At 45.6% G+C, this 16,521-nt stretch overlaps 1 protein-coding gene across 18 annotated transcripts in view; it reads left to right on the forward strand.

The window, feature by feature from the left end:
• The window catches only part of eys (eyes shut homolog), a 3,376,609-nt gene that overhangs the window by 3,176,340 nt on the left and 183,748 nt on the right, over positions 1 to 16,521 (forward strand). For all 18 annotated transcript variants that reach the window (XM_038800705.1, XM_038800706.1, XM_038800712.1 and 15 more), the window contains one exon: positions 1,514 to 1,734. In XM_038800705.1, the coding sequence (XP_038656633.1) occupies positions 1,514 to 1,734 (221 nt within the window). The remainder of the gene's footprint in view (positions 1 to 1,513; positions 1,735 to 16,521) is intronic.

The raw sequence follows: 16,521 nt of genomic DNA on the forward strand, positions 1-16,521 counted from the left end.
AAATATCCGATGTAGCCAGTGGTCAAGGCGCTATTTGCTAAATTTTTACCCAGCCACTTAACTTATCTATATCCCATTGCAGACTCTTGGCATCTTTGAAATTTACTTTACTACCTATTGTGTTGCCCGCAAACATAGTTGCAATACAGTTGGTCCCTTCATCCCAGTAGATGGTAAATAATTGAGGCTCCAGCACTGATCCCTATGGTGCTCCAGTAATTATGATTTGCCATCCTAAAAATGACCCATTTATCCCAACTCTCTCTTTCCTGTTAGTCAACCAATCCTCTACCCATGCTAACATATTACCCCCAACATGATGAGCTCTTATGTGCTATCTTGATAAATGTCTTTTGGAAATATAAATGCACCAGTTCTACAGGTTTCCCTTTATCCACCCGACTTGTGACATCCTCAATGAACTCTGATATATTTAGAAAAACATTATTTCCTTTTCAAAAAACCACATTGACTCTCTGATTATATTGGCACAATAGGCTTACATTAACACCAATGAAGTTACTGTGAAAATCCCCTGGTCACCACATTCTGGCGCCTGTTCAGTTACACAGAGGGAGAATTCAGAATGTTCAAATGACCTAACAGCACATCTTTTGGGAGAAAACCGGAGCACCGGGAGGAAACCCACGCAGACACAGGGAGGACGCGCAGACTCCACACAGACCCATGCCGGATAGCACTGTGGCTTCACAGCACCAGGGTCCCAGGTTCGATTCCCCGCTGTGCCACTGACTGTGCGGAGTCTGCACGTTCTCCTCGTGTCTGCGTGGGTTTTCTCCGGGTGCTCCGGTTTCCTCCCACAGTCTAGAGACGTGCAGGTTAGGTGGATTGGCCATGATAAATTGCCCTTAGTGTCCAAAAAGGTTAGGAGGGGTTATTGGGTTACGGGGATAGGGTGGAAGTGAGGGCTTAAGTGGGTCGGTGCAGACTCGATGAGCCGAATGGCCTCCTTCTGCACTGTATGTTCCATGTTCTGTGATCCAGGAGCTGTGAAGCAACAGTGCTAACCACTGTGCTACCATGCCACCCGTATTATGTTTTTAAAAAATTATATGGGTCTACTTCCATAATAAAAGATTCTTGCAGTTTCCCAAGGATAGATGTAAGGCTAACTCACCTACAGTTACCTGGTTTTTGTCTCCTTCCTTTCTTGAATAGAGGAGTCACACTTGCAGTTTTACAATATGCTGGGAATTTTTTGGTGATAATGATGGTTCTAAGTTCCTCTGACTTCACCATACTCAGCGTCTGAACATCCAAAATCCTCTGGGATAGACAACTTCAAATATTCACAACCCTCTCAGTGAAGAAATATCTCCTCATTTGAGTCCAAAATGGATGACCACTTATCCTAAGACTATGGTCCATACTCCCACTGAGCCACATCTGAAACCGAAAATATTTGTACCCAACTAACATTCATGGATTCATCAATTGCTGCTACACAGATTCTGAACAATGAGTAACATGTGTACCCACTCTCTACACTTAGGGAAGCTTTGGACCTATCTATCTTGGTGCTTCTCCTGTGGATACTGATATTCTTCGGGGGATGGGACATGTGCAGAGCTATATAGGCTGCATCCGTGAGCTGCAGGTGAACGACAATGAACTTTCCATTTTGGAGGAAGCTGTAAGAGGGAAGAACATTGTGAACTGTGATGTCTCGACCTGTGATTATCATCCATGTAAAAATGGTGCTACCTGTATCAGGTAAGGGAATCATTCAGGTCTGATTTTACTAACAAGCAGTTGGTGATATTACAGATTGCGATTGGTGTCGTTGGCATTGACTCAAGAGTAGCAATCTTGCCAGTGGGCTCAAACATCGACATAGGGTTGATAAGTAACCAAAGGAAACAGAGTTGAAGTAATTGCCAAAATGTAAAGAGTGGAAATGAGGAGTGTGTGGTCATAATAATAATCGCTTATTGTCACAAGTAGTCTTCAATGAAGTTACTTTGAAAAGCCCCTAGTCGCCACATTCCGGCACCTGTTCGGGGAGGCCGGTACGGGAATTTAATCCGCGCTGCTGGCATTGTTCTGCTTTACAAGTCAGCTGTTTAGCCCACTGTGCCAAACCAGCTCCTCTATAATGATCAATAATGCACTGCCTACAAGGGTGGTGGGAGCAGATTCACCAATAACTTTCCAAAGGAATGTGGATCGATACTTATAAAGGAAAGCAACATTATTGGACTCTGGGAAAAAGTCGGGGAATGTGACTAATTGATCAGCTCATTCGGAAAACCAGCATAGTCATGATGGGCCAAATGGCCTCCTGTGCCATGTTATTCTTTAATACTATGAGAATACTCACTTTAAGGTAGCTGCAGATTACATTTACATCCTCATTCATTGCAGCATCTAATTTTATTTATAAACAACATCGATTCAGACTTAAGACCATAAGACAGACCATAAGACATAGGAGTGGAAGTAAGGCCATTCGGCCCATCGAGTCCACTCCGCCATTCAATCATGGCTGATGGGCATTTCAACTCCACCTCCCAGCATTCTCCCCATAGCCCTTAAGGGGAGCATTATTAGAATTTACAGTGCAGAAGCAGTCTTGCTTTCTGTTGTTTAGGTCTTTCTGATGAGTTTCAAACGTAATTAATACTGTGTAATCATCATTGAACATCTCCACATCTGATCTTATGACGGAGGGATGATCATTGGTGAATCACCTGAAAATGGTTGGGCCTCAGTCCCCTGAGGAAGTCCTGCAGTGATGTTCTGGGACTAAGGTGATTGACCTCAAACAACCACAACCTTGTGCCATGTGTGATTCCAGCTAATGGAGAGATTTCATCCATTTCTCACTGACTTTAATTGATGCCACAGTCAGTCAAATGCTACCTTGATGTGGCACTCATCTCGTCTCTACAGGAGAGCTCTTTTTGCCATGTTTAAACCAAGGCTGTCATGAGATTTGTATTCAAATGGTTCTGGCATCAACCCAAACTGAGAATTAGTGAGCAACTTATTACTAACTAAGTGCCACTTGATTGCATCAATACATAGAACATAGAACATAGAACGATACAGCGCAGTACAGGCCCTTCGGCCCTCAATGTTGCACCGACATGGAAAAAAACTAAAGGCCATCTAACCTACACTATAGAACATAACCTTCCATCATTTTGCTGTAGAATACACCGATGGGACAATAATTGGCCAGATTGGATTTGTCCTTTTTTTTTGTGGACAAGCAATAGCTGGGCAACTTTCGACACTGTGGGCCAGATGCCAGTGTTTAACTATACTTCAAAAGGCTTAGTTAGGGGCATGGCTAGTTCTGAAGCAGAATTCTTCAGCAATGCAGTCCGGATATTGTTGGCTCTCATAACCTTCGCTATTTCAGGGCCTGGCGCAGAAATTCAGATATTGCCCATTTGTGTGGTCGGCAAAACATCTTTCTGGCTTAACAGCAGCAGCTGGAAAAGACCACTTGTGTTGTTATTGCATCATAACAGTGTGAAAGTTAGTGCTCATATTTGTGTGAAACCTTACTTTCTAGGGTAATCTGAGGTCGTCTGGGCACTACTTCTGGGCACTATTCATGTCAAGAAATGGTGGCAGATGCTGTGCTGGTGTGATGCCAGATCTGTAGGCTATGTGTTCCAATGGTTGGTAGATCAGATCAAACAGCATGTCCCTTCGGCTGTTCACAATAGGCAGAGTAATGAGGGTATTCAACTAGACTGCACTTGCAAAACAAAGAACATAAAGGCGGGATTTTCCAGTCGCACTTGCCCCGAGGCCATAACATCCTGCCCAAGGTCAAAGGATCTTTGTCCGACCCACAGCAATTTTGGCAGTGGGTGGGACTGGAAAATTAACCCAATGTCTAAGATTAGTTATGATCCCATGAATTGGACAGCACCTGCTGAACAACTCTTAAGTGTGCTGTGAATTACATCATGTGGAGATGCCGGCGTTGGACTGGGGTGAGCACAGTAAGAAGTCTTACAACACCAGGTTAAAGTCCAACAGGTTTGATTCAAACACGAGCTTTCGGAGCGCAGCGCTGTGGACTTACTGTGAATTACATTAGCAAGCATTAAGATTATCAGTCAGGTTTGCAAATTGGCTCATTTACACTTGCTAGAAGCAACACTTACTGACATGTATGTACACCATCGAGCCAACCTTCCTTAGACTCAGAGAACACAAAGGTGCCAAAGGGCTGGAGAATTGTGAATATTATACTCTTGTTCAAAAAGGAGTGCAAGCATAATGCCAACACCTGCAATCCAGTCAGTTTAACTTCAGTGGTCGGGAAACATTCGGAAACTATAGTCCAGGAACAAAATCAATAGTCACTTAAACAAGAGCAGGGTAATGAAGGAAAGACAGCATTGAGTTAGTAATGGGAAATCATGTTTAACTAACTTTCTAGAGCGTTTTGAATAAAAAATTGGCTGAGTGTCACAGAACAAAGAGTAGTGATAAATGTTTGTGTCTCAGATTGGAGGAAGGCTTGCAGTGGAGTTCCCCAGGGGTCAGTGTTGGGACTTGTAATAACGCTGAAGAGGCCCACATCGATACTCTAATTGACCACCCTGTGGGCCGTATGGAATACGACCTTTCCAGCTAGTCTACAAAGGCCGGCCAGGGAGTACGGGCATGTTTGTAGTCCTGACTAGGATTGATACTATGTATATTTGCCACCGTAGCGGCAATTCCTTTGACCGTGAATAAACAAGTGTTCACTACTGCCTCACAGCTCCAGAGTTCCGGGTTCGATTCCGACCTTGGGCCACTGCCTGTGCGGAGTCTGCACGTTCTCCCCGTGACTGCCTGAGTTTCCTCCGGGTGCTCCGGTTTCCTCCCACAGTCCAAAGATGTGCAGGCTAGGTGGATTGGCCATGCTAAATTGCCCCTTAGTGTCCAAAAGGTTAGGTGGGGTTACTGGGTTACAGGCATATGGTGGAGGCGTGGGCTTAAGTGGGGTGCTCTTTCCAAGGACCGGTGTAGATTCGATGGGCTGAATGGCCTCCTGTTTTGTAGGGATCCAGACCATCGGGATAATGACAACTCAGGCTCGGAGATGGAAACCAAAATGTTTATGTTCACGGATGACACCGTGTCTGGAGCTGAACGTCTGGCAGTGTCTCTGTTGTTGATCGTAGAAAAGCAATCAATGAATTGCTACACGTCACCCAACTCAGATCCAATACTGGCAGACGTACAACTGAGACTTGGAGAGAGTGGGGGGGAGGCGGGGTGGTGGGGCGGTAGGTATGTAATAACCCCCAGGAGTCCCGTGGGATACCCTAATCGATCTCCTCATGGGACTCCTAGAACACAAATTTTCACGGTAGTGGACAAAGGCACACCCAGCTAGAGCTCATAATTACAAAGGCCAGCAGAGGCAGGCACAGGCATATTGGTAGTCCCGACTGCGACAGAGACTGTGTGCAATTGCAGCCATGGTGAAAATTTCTTCTTGCCATGAATAAACTAGCGTTCATTCGATTACTCAGCCTCCTAAGTCTTTACAGGACCCTTGCCCTTCCTGATATGTATTAATGACCTAGACTGTGATGTTCAGGGAATGATTAAACATTTTCAGATAATACGAAGATTGCAATATTGTCAACTATGGCCAGGATAGTCTGGAATTTTAATCAGGCATTGACATGCTGGTGGATTGGGCAGACAAGTGGCAGATGAAGTTCAATGCAGAGGAGTGTGAGGTGATTCACCTTGGTAGGAAGAATATGGATAGACAGTATAAAATAAAGGGAAACTCTAAAGCTGCTGGAACAGAGGGACTTGGTGTACATAAGCCATTGAATATGGCAGGGCATGGTGAGAGTGCAGTTAATACAGCATATAGTATCTAAGAGTTTATTAGTAGGGGTATTGAGTACAAGAGTAAAGAGGTTGTTTGAATTTGTAGAACATAGAACATAGAACAGTACAGCACAGAACAGGCCCTTCGGCCCTCGATGTTGTGCCGAGCAATGATCACCCTACTCAAACCCACGTATCCACCCTATACCCGTAACCCAACAATCCCCCCATTAACCTTACACTACGGGCAATTTTAGCCTGGCCAATCCACCTAACCCGCACATCTTTGGACTGTGGGAGGAAACCGGAGCACCCGGAGGAAACCCACGCACACAGGGGGAGGACGTGCAGACTCCACACAGACAGTGACCCAGCCGGGAATCGAATCTGGGACCCTGGAGCTGTGAAGCATTTACGCTAACCACCATGCTACCGTGCTGCCCAAAGACACTAGTTAGGCCTCATCTGGAGTCCTGCATCCAGTTCTAGGTGTCATACATGAGGAAGAACATGAAGACATTGGAGCGAGTACAGAGGAGATTCACAAGAATGGTTCCAGGAATAAAGAATTGTAACTATGAGATAGATTGGAGAAGTTGGGCTTATTTTCCTCGGAGAAAAGAAGGCCGTTTAACACAACTTGGGATGTTAACGTTTATTGGCCTAGGATGATCCCCAGAAAGGGAGAAAGTCTCACCTTCGGGAGCTGCTGGCCAATCAATTGGCCTGCAGTTCTCTGCCACTAGAACTGGTGGCCACTGCTGTGATTACATCAAGTCTCTGGTGATAGTCACTGAGACCAATTGGGCAGATAAATTGGGGGGTTTTGGTCTGACCAGGCTAGGAGGCCCTGACAAAGAGACCAAGGAGTTGGGGACTAAGATAAACAGGCCAAGGAGTAAGGGAAAACCAAGGAGGGGTCAGATCTTAGTGGAGGGGTTAGGGCTTCAATGGGCCCCAGTGTCCAGAAAGGAGGAACTCCCCCTTCTTTTCCTGCTGACAGCCTGAGGAGTGAGACCTGATGAGCTTCAAACCTGGTTTCAACTTCTACTCACCCCCCACATGGGGGATAGGATGGGGCCTTTAAGTGGCCATTAATTAATCACTTAAGGCCCTCAATTGATAAAGAAGTGGGGGTGGCTTCCCCGCATAGAATTTCATTGGGGACTGGGTGGGCGATTAGGCACTGGGAAAGGCGCGTAGGAACATAGATCAGTAAAGCACAGTACAGGCCCTTTGGCCCACGATGTTGTGCCGACATTTATCCTAATCTAAGATCAACCTAACCTACACCCCTTCAATTTACTGCTGTCCATGTGCCTGTCCAACAGTCGCTTAAGTGTCCCTAATAACTCTGAATCCACCACCTCTGCTGGCAGTGCATTCCACACACCCACCACTGTCTGCGTAAAGAATCTACCTCTGACATTTCCCATATACCTTCCTCCAATCACCTTAAAATTATGTTCCCTCATGACAGCCATTTCCACCCTGGGGAAAAGTTTCTGGCTGTCCACTCTATCCATGCCTCATATCACCTTGTATGCCTCTATTAAGTCACCTCCCTTCTTCACTCCAGTGAGAAAAGCCCTAGCTCCCTCAACCTTTCTTCATAAGACATGCCCTCCAGTCCAGGCAGCATCCTGGTAAATCTCCTCTGTACCCTCTCCAAAGCATCCACATCCTTCCTATAATGAGGTGACCAGAACTGGACGCAATATTCCAAGTGTGGTATAACCAGGGTTTTATAAAGCTGCAGGAAAACCTCACAGCTCTTAAACTCAATCCCCCTGTTAATGAAAGCCAACACACCATACGCCTTCTTAACAACCCTATCAACCTGGGTGGCAACTTTGAGGGATCTATGTATGTGGACCCCAAGATCCCTCTGTTCCTTCACATTTCCAAGAATCCTGCCTTTAACCCTGTATTCAGCATTCAAATTCGACCTTCCAAAATGAATCATTTCGTATTTAGAAAGAAAGCCAAACATAGAACATTCAGTGCATTTATCTACGTTGAACTCCATCTGCCACTTCTCAGCCCAGTTCTTCATCCTGTCAATGTCCTGTTGTAACCTGCAACATCCCTCAACACTACAACTCCACCAACCTTTGTGTCCTCGGCAAACTTACTAACCCACCCTTCTACTTCCTCATCAAAGTCATTTATCAAAACCAAAAAGAGCAGAGGTCCCAGAATAGATCCCTGCGGGACACCACTGCTCACCGACCACCAGGCGGAATACTTTCCGTCCATTACCACTCATCTTCTTTCGGCCAGCCAATTCTGTATCCAGACAGCCAAATTTCCTTGTATCCCATGCCCCCTAACTTTCTGAATGGGAAACCTTATCAAATGCCTTACTGAAATCCATATACACTACATCCACTGCCCGACCTTCATCAATGTGCCTCGTCACACTCTAAAATAATTCAATGAGGCTTGTGAGGCATGACCTGCCCCTCACGAGGCCATGCTGACTATCTTTAATCAAACTATGTTTTTGTAAATAATCGTAAATCCTATCTCTCGAAATCCTTTCCAATATTTTCCTCACATCAGACCTAAGACTGACTGGTCTGTAATTCCCAGGGATTTCCCTGTTCCCTTTCTTGAACAGGGTAACTCGCCTCCCTCCAATCATCCAATACTACTCCAGTGGAGAGTGAGGACGCAAGATCATTGCCAACAGCGCTGCAATCTCTCCCCTTGCCTCCCGTAGGAACCTTGAATATATCCCGTCTGGCCCAGGGGAACTATCTGTCCTGATGCTTTTCAAAATTTCCAGCACATCCTCCTGCTTAATATCAACCTGTTCGAGTCTATTAACCTGGTTCATGCTGTTCTCATCAGCAACAAGGTCCCTCTCTCTAGTGAATACTGAAGCAAAATTAACTTGCCTGCTATACTGATGTATATGCCAATCAGTGCAAACAACTATACAATTGCAGCTTTGAAAGTAAGAGGGTTCAGGAAAGATCCAGATTACTTAGGGCAGCACGGTAGCATTGTGGATAGCACAATCGCTTCACAGCTCCAGGGTCCCAGGTTCGATTCCGGCTTGGGTCACTGTCTGTGCGGAGTCTGCACATCCTCCCCGTGTGTGCGTGGGTTTCCTCCCACAGTCCAAAGATGTGCAGGTTAGGTGGATTGGCCATGATAAATTGCCCTTAGTGTCCAAAATTGCCCTTTGTGTTGGGTGGGGTAACTGGGTTATGGGGATAGGGTGAAGGTGTTGACCTTGGATAGGGTGCTCTTTCCAAGAGCCGGTGCAGACTCAATGGGCTGAATGGCCTCCTTCTGCACTGTAAATTCTATGATTATATCTATGATTATGACCCTGGAATGTATCAACAACATTTAACATCTGGTAGACGTAGAAACAACATCAAAAGTGGAATAGTTTCAGAGGTGGATATACTTCCAAATAGAACAGACTGTAATAGCTGGACCACTAAATTATATAAAGTGAGAGCAGCAAGAGCTTTGTAAACATGATGGTATTAATGTCCGACTGATGTCTCCGTGACTGGAACCAAGAAGGATCAGCTGCAAACTTGGACTCCGATGAATAATCAGTTTAGAAATGCTGACGGTAAAGCCCATAGCACCAGCCTCAACTGGAGATTAGAATAATTTTCGGACCTGTACTTTTCTGCTCCCGCTTTTCACTCAGAACATCTTCAGCAAACAGTGGTTGGTTGGCATTCTCAATCCAGAAAGTTAATGTAAAATGATATTAGGACAGACTGTCAGACTTTGATGTTCTGAAGTAGGCTGCCTCCCTGCGATTCACAGTTCTGACCTCTTATGCATATGCATTGGATGGGATTCACATCTGAAGCATTATTCCTGTCTGCTCCGACTCTTCTGCCTGCGTCAACACCAGACAGGTTGATTAATGTTAACTAACTGGTGAAGGCAGAAGTAAATCAAATAAACTACGCAATCATTTCAGTTCATTGCAACCTGGTTTTCACTGCATAATGTTTATGACCTCCGTAATGATGCACTTCCTCATATGCAAGAGCCAAGAAAAGGCTATTCTGGATGCATATCATAGACTCACATAATTTACATGTACAGAAGGAGGCCATTCAGCCCATCGAGTCTGCACCGGCCCTTGGAAAGAGCATCCAACTTAAGCCCACGCTTCCACCCTATCCACATAACCCTATGACTTTGTTGTGAATCATATGGCCAGGCGTTTCGGAATTTAAGGAGACAGCCGGGATAGATGTATGCCGAATTTGAAAGTGTTAAGCAGAATAATTTTGATACATGGATACAAGCATTGGGAGTTGCAACTACCTATGAGACTCTGAGAGAGTGTTGACTTCTTTATTTCTATGTGAACCACTAGCAGTTTCTTATATTGACTGAATGACCACGCAACCAGTATATTAGTCCAAAAGATAGTTTATTAACAAACACACTTGTTTTTTCTGCAATGGTTCACGCGGCTACGCACTAAACTAAACCTAACAACGAAGATGACCTTTACTTACCTTCGGGGTGACCGGCTCGGTGCGGGGGATAAGGCCTTTATCTGAGTCCACGTGGGTCGGTTGGAAGTCTTCAGGTTCATCTTGGCTGGACTCGTCCTTCAGTTATCGATCGCAGGTCCTTGAACTTGGCTGGTTGATATGCTGCAATTGGTTGCACACAGGCCGGTCCAAAAGAGGCCGATCCCTAGTGTGCAGGGCTTCTTATCCTTCTTCTCTTCGCACCCTTTAGGGCGATCCCAGCTCTAGCTCCAATGGATTGATAGGGTTTCGATCACCCTCATTGATCCTGGCCAATTAGGGGGTGGATTCCTCGGTGGCTGGGCGGGTCCTAGCTACCATTGTCCTAGGCATGTAGGCCTTTCCAAATAAGGGGAAATGACGCCGGTTAGTCTGCTACTGTTGTAGCTCATTGATTCAAACGCTATGGTCTTGGGGGAAATGGTGATTGACTTAATGGGTGCAAGTTTTGGTCAGGTCTGGCTTCTTTGCACAATACACAGAGGCTGTGTACTTGTCTGTGTCCATGTTGACCACAATTCCCATGGTCCATTGCAGGTGGCCATTTTACATGGCTCCAAGAGATCATTCTCTTACAGGAATCTAAGAATTCCCTATATTCTATAATAAGAGCCCATGTTGAAGACGAGAGAGTGCAAACTGTTAGGCAAGCAACTGTGACTGACGGTTATGGGCTAATTCATAAATTTTAACCTTTGGTCCACCACCCTGTAATTTTTGAAAAGGATAGGAAGTGGGAGAGTGAAAGTAAGGCAGGTAGCCAAGGTATAGAATCGATAGCCGGGATTGCCCCGGGATCTTCTCCTCAGATCAAGAAGGAAGGAACTGAGGGTGAAGGTGAGATTCGAAAACCTAGGTGTTACCATTGTAACAAGGAAAGCCCACGGATTGGTGAGGGTTCATGGAGAGGATTCTGAAAAGGGAACAAAAGTGGAGAATACTACAGGGCCGATTTTAGCTTTAACTGGACTTAGGGGGCGGGATTCTCTGATCCTGATGCCGTCGTAAATGCCGTTGAGTTTCTTATGCCGAGGCATCATCATAGCCTCAGGAGCAGTGATTCTGACCCCTACAGGGGGCCAGCACGGCACTGGAGTGACCCACGCCGCTCGAGCTGCCGATCCCCGGTGTCGGATGGGTGGCGCGGGTCTGCGCATGTGCAGTTGCACAAGCGCCAATGGGCGCATGCCAGTGGCTCCCTTATCCGCGCCAGCCCCAACGCAACATGGCGGCGGGCTACAGGGGCCGGCACGGAACAAAAGAGGTCCTCAGCCCGAGGGGCCGGCCGGCCGATCTGTTGGCCCCCATCGTGGACCAGGCCACAGCGGAGGCCCCCCGGGGTCGGATTCCCCCGCTCCACCCACCGCTCCACCATGTCGCACCCAGATGCATGCACGGCAATGTCCCGCCAGGTAAGAGCAGGTGTGAGCGGCGCCGGCGGGACTCGGGTTTTTTTGCATGGCCGCTTGGCCCATCCCGGGCGGAGAATCGCCGCGGGGGGGGGGGGCGTAGAGCGGCCCCCGACTGCCGCCATGCCGACCGCGGTGGTGCCAATGCCGCTGATTCTCCGCTCTCCAGAGAATCGGCAGACCAGCGTCGCGCGATTCGCACCCTTCCCAGCGATTCTCCGGACTGGTCTGGGCTGAGGGAATCCCGCCCAGGAGACCTGAGGTAAACACTGCTGGGGAGCAGGTGTGAGGAAATGAGGTAGATCAGAGATATGCAGGGTTTTTGTCGAAGGGGAAGATCATCCCATTTTCCTCAACTGATGTAGCCAGACCCATAACTACCTTAAGGGACACAGGTGTTACTCAAGCCTTTGTACTGGAGAAGGACTTGGATTTCCCTCCAGAGGGTTCAATGAGGTTGTAGTGAATGGAATAAATGGAGATGATATCCCAGTTCCATTGTATAAATTACATTTGGAGTGAGATTTAATGTCCGGTCTAGTAGTTGTCAGGGTGGTTAAGAAATTTCTAGTGTGGGCAGCACGGTGGCACAGTGGTTAGCACTGCTGCCTGCGGCGCTGAGGACCCGGGTTCGAATCCCGGCCCTGGGTCACTGTCTGTGAGGAGTTTGCACATTCTCCCCGTGTCTGCGTGGGTTTCATCCCCACAACCCAAAAGGTGTGCGGAATAGGTGGATTGGCCCCGCTAAATTGCCCCTTAATTGGAAAAAATAATTGGGTACTCTAAATTTACTTAAAAAAACAAAGACCAAAAAAAAAAAATTACAAAAAGAAAAAGAAGAAATTTCTAGTGGATGGAGTAGACTTACTTTGGGAAAGGAGTGAAGGTTGTAGCTTCACCCATGATTACAGAGAGTCCGAGGGAATTACTGCAGACAGTTAGATTTCTGAATTTGATTTTGGTTCTGATAATGAAGTAATGATAAACAGTTGTTACTGAATAGACCTGTCACGAACCGAACTTGAACAAGTGGCAAGTAATTCTTCCAAAACTAGGAAAGAAGGCAGCAAATTGAACGAAGAAAGTGACTTGGAGTTTTCTGAAAGTAATTTATTACATCCTCTTGCAGTTAGCCCATTGCCATTCACTTCAGGTACAAATAATTTCCAGCGCATGCCTATTCAGAAGGAAAATATACATAACGGCATGGCATCAGTTCGTCAGGATGAGGAAAGTAAGGACTGTGAAGCGACACCAAGCAAACAGCTGGTTAACCCACATCCTTTTAAAAGTGCACATTGCAATTTCAGGCTAAAGGAAGCAAACAGCAAAGGAGATTAAATAATCAAGGCGGACCATGTAGTGATTCTACCACCGCATCTGTTAACAAAAAACAGAAATTCATGGAGCCAATAACGTGTCATCCTCTAATTCTGAAAGTAAAAAAGAACTGTTGAAATCTGGAAAGTGTTATGGGCCAGGGTTTAGAGAATCCCAAAATGTATCATGGAGTTCACCTGACCCACAACTTTTAGTAGATTGTGGTATGGGGAGCACACGGCTCACTCTATGGGTATGGTACAGCAGAAAATGGACCAGTGTTTTTTTAAAACAAAACAATGTTTATTCTATGAACTCAAGTTAAACTTTTTAAAACAAACAGTGAATATCTTAGCAAACAGTAAATCAAATGCACCCCCCAAAGAATACAACACTAAGTAACCTGCATGTTGTCCTTTTGACATCCAAATGACTTAACAAACCTTCAAACAGGAGCACATCAGGGTTTACATTCAATACTGAGATCATTTATAATTCTGAATTCACCAAATTATCCATAGATAGACTTTGGATGGCAGAGATCCAGCAGTGCAGCTCACTGAAAAAACACAGACACACACAAGCTTTTCTCAAACTGAAACTAAAAAGCAGAAGTAGAGATCAGCTCCACCCACAATCTGACTTCACTCCAGTAACATGATAAGCTCTATTTCTTAAAGGTACATTTCTTAAACACCCATTTCGTAAAGGGTACTCTCACATGACAAAAGCACAAATTGTTTCAGTCTGTATTATCAAATGGAGGTAAGGGCTGTGATGACAAAAACTCAGACGAGGAGTTAAAAGCTGTTAAACAAAGTATGTTACTTGATTATGAAAGTAACCATGTGAAGGAAAAGATAAAATGTAAAGCTGAAGGAGTTGGAGAGTGTTTATTAGTTGAAAATGAACAAAATATTTCCCTCAGCATTGACAATACTGCTTGTAGTTTAGCTGTAGATCCTCGAAATCTGGATAAATATTCATTGGACTATCAGAAAAGACTGACTGCATTACACGAGAGACAGAAAGAGACAGATATAGTAAAGACATCAAAAGAGTATAGACAGAGTTGTAGGAAAATACAGGGGCACTCTGTTAACGAATCATGACATAGACGTAGGGCATTCTGAACCAAGAAAGCCACATACCCCTTGACTCAAACCACAGAGACTAGCTCAGTTAGGGACTGAAATACAATGCATGTTCGACATATTGCCGGAACAAAAACGCTGTGGTCCACAGATGAACAAGTAGGGTTTGAGAAATTGGCAGTCCTATTAGTTGACTAACCAATGTTGGCCGCCCGAGACTTTTCTAGACAATTTAAAATGGCCACAGATGCTGGTGACCTGAGGGTAGATGCAGTGCTACTACAAGACGACGATGAACCTGAATCAATGATTGAATGTATGCAAACAAAGACTTTAATCCACAAGCTTGCTGTGAATGAATTTGCGCTAAAAACTGTAATTTGAAACAAAGACTCTTATTCCTTCCACTTATGATTTTTACCACTTTCCACCATAGAACATAGAACAGTACAGCACAGAACAGGCCCTTCGGCCCTCGATGTTGTGCCGAGCCATGATCACCCTACTCAAACCCACGTATTCACCCTATACCCATAACCCAACAACCCCCCCCCCCCCCCCTTAACCTTACTTTTTTGGACACTACGGGCAATTTAGCATGGCCAATCCACCTAACCCGCACATCTTTGGACTGTGGGAGGAAACCGGAGCACCCGGAGGAAACCCACGCACACACGGGGAGGACGTGCAGACTCCGCACAGACAGTGACCCAGCCGGGAATCGAACCTGGGACCCTGGAGCTATGAAGCATTTATGCTAACCACTATGCTACCGTGCTGCACTGGTACAAGACAAACCACTTTGTGTTTGTCTTGTGAGTGGGTGTAGAGGGTGGGGGAAAGTTAAAGCAGGGCATTATGAATCAGTTAATAGGCAACCAAATGTATTTGCTCCATTTTGAATTATAGTTGTGTTATGAATAAAGAGTAACTGTGTTTACATTTACAAACCTAGTGACTCCGATTATTGGGCAGCCAAGGGCCAAAGACTTTGGGTATTTTTAATCAGAATTATTGGTTAATTCACTTGTGCTGTCACTCCGGAGCACATGGGGCTGGATTTGTCTGCTCACTAGTCAAGGGTGTCATAACAACATGGAAATTCTTCCCATCCCCAGTCCCCCTCCACCTGTCCCTCCCACATTTCCTGCCCTTCAGCCCCTCCCTCTCCCTTCCCATGTTAAATTGGCCATGCTAAATTGCCCGTAGTGTCCTAAAAAGTAAGGTTAAGGGGGGGTTGTTGGGTTACGGGTATAGGTTGGATACGTGGGTTTGAGTAGGGTAATCATTGCTCGGCACAACATCGAGGGCCGAAGGGCCTGTTCTGTGCTGTATTGTTCTATGTTCTATGTTTTCCTCCTGCTCCACCCTCCACCTCTCCCTTTTCCTCTGTTCTCTTATCTATCCCCACCACTCCCTCCTCTTCTGCCTCGCCCTCTCCCTTTCCTGCCCTCCCTCCTCTTTCTCCACTATCCCTCCCCATGTCTTCCTCCTGCTCCATCCTTCAGGTTTGTTGGCGAGAGAGGGTCAGAAGTTACACTTTTTGTCTTGTCCCGCCCTATTTTCCTAACTCCGCACAATAGCAATTCAAATACATTTTAAATTAAGTCCCTGGAGCAAGTAAACATGTGCATAGTTCAGCTCTCTGAAGTTCTTTGTGGTTGTCTTTGACTTCCTTGGCAGACATTAAAGTTTCTCTGATGCACCTGGACGAAAAAACAGAAAATGCAGGAAATATTCAGCAGGTCTGGCAGCATCTGCAGAAAGAGAGAGTGAAATAGGGTTAACCTTTTAGGTTGATTACCTCTTCATCAGAAAAACAGATTAGAGAATTTCCAGCATTTTTCTGACTTTCATCCAGCATCTGCAGTATTTAACTTTGATATTTTGACAAAGTGCAGGCTGGCTGACACTCTACTCTGAACTAACACCAAAAAACAAGAGGGCTGCTTAGTCACTCACCCTGTTTGTTTTTGTTGGATCTCGCTGTGCACCATGTGGTGCCACATTCGTCACCATAGCAATAGTGAGCACTTCAAAGTAATTCTCTGCACACAACACTTTGGGGCAAGCTGTGAGAAGGCAGCTTGTATGCTACATCCTAATGTGGTTTTCTCAGAGTTTGGTCTTAGTACCGGAGAACAAATCCCTTCTACTTGTAGTTGGATGGGTTGGAGATAGTAGGCAAGGTGGTGTTGCACATTTTACTTGAGTGTATTATGCGTTTATTGGAGTGTATTAACACGCCTCCGTTTAAAGGCCATGTGCTTAACACTGCTACAGCTCTGTGTGTGTATTTTCAGCTCGGAGTTGCCAGGTGCCGTATTTAGACACCTCACAAGT

This window comes from Scyliorhinus canicula, chromosome 6, assembly GCF_902713615.1.
Source record: "Scyliorhinus canicula chromosome 6, sScyCan1.1, whole genome shotgun sequence".
Classification (NCBI taxonomy): Eukaryota; Metazoa; Chordata; class Chondrichthyes; order Carcharhiniformes; family Scyliorhinidae; genus Scyliorhinus; species Scyliorhinus canicula.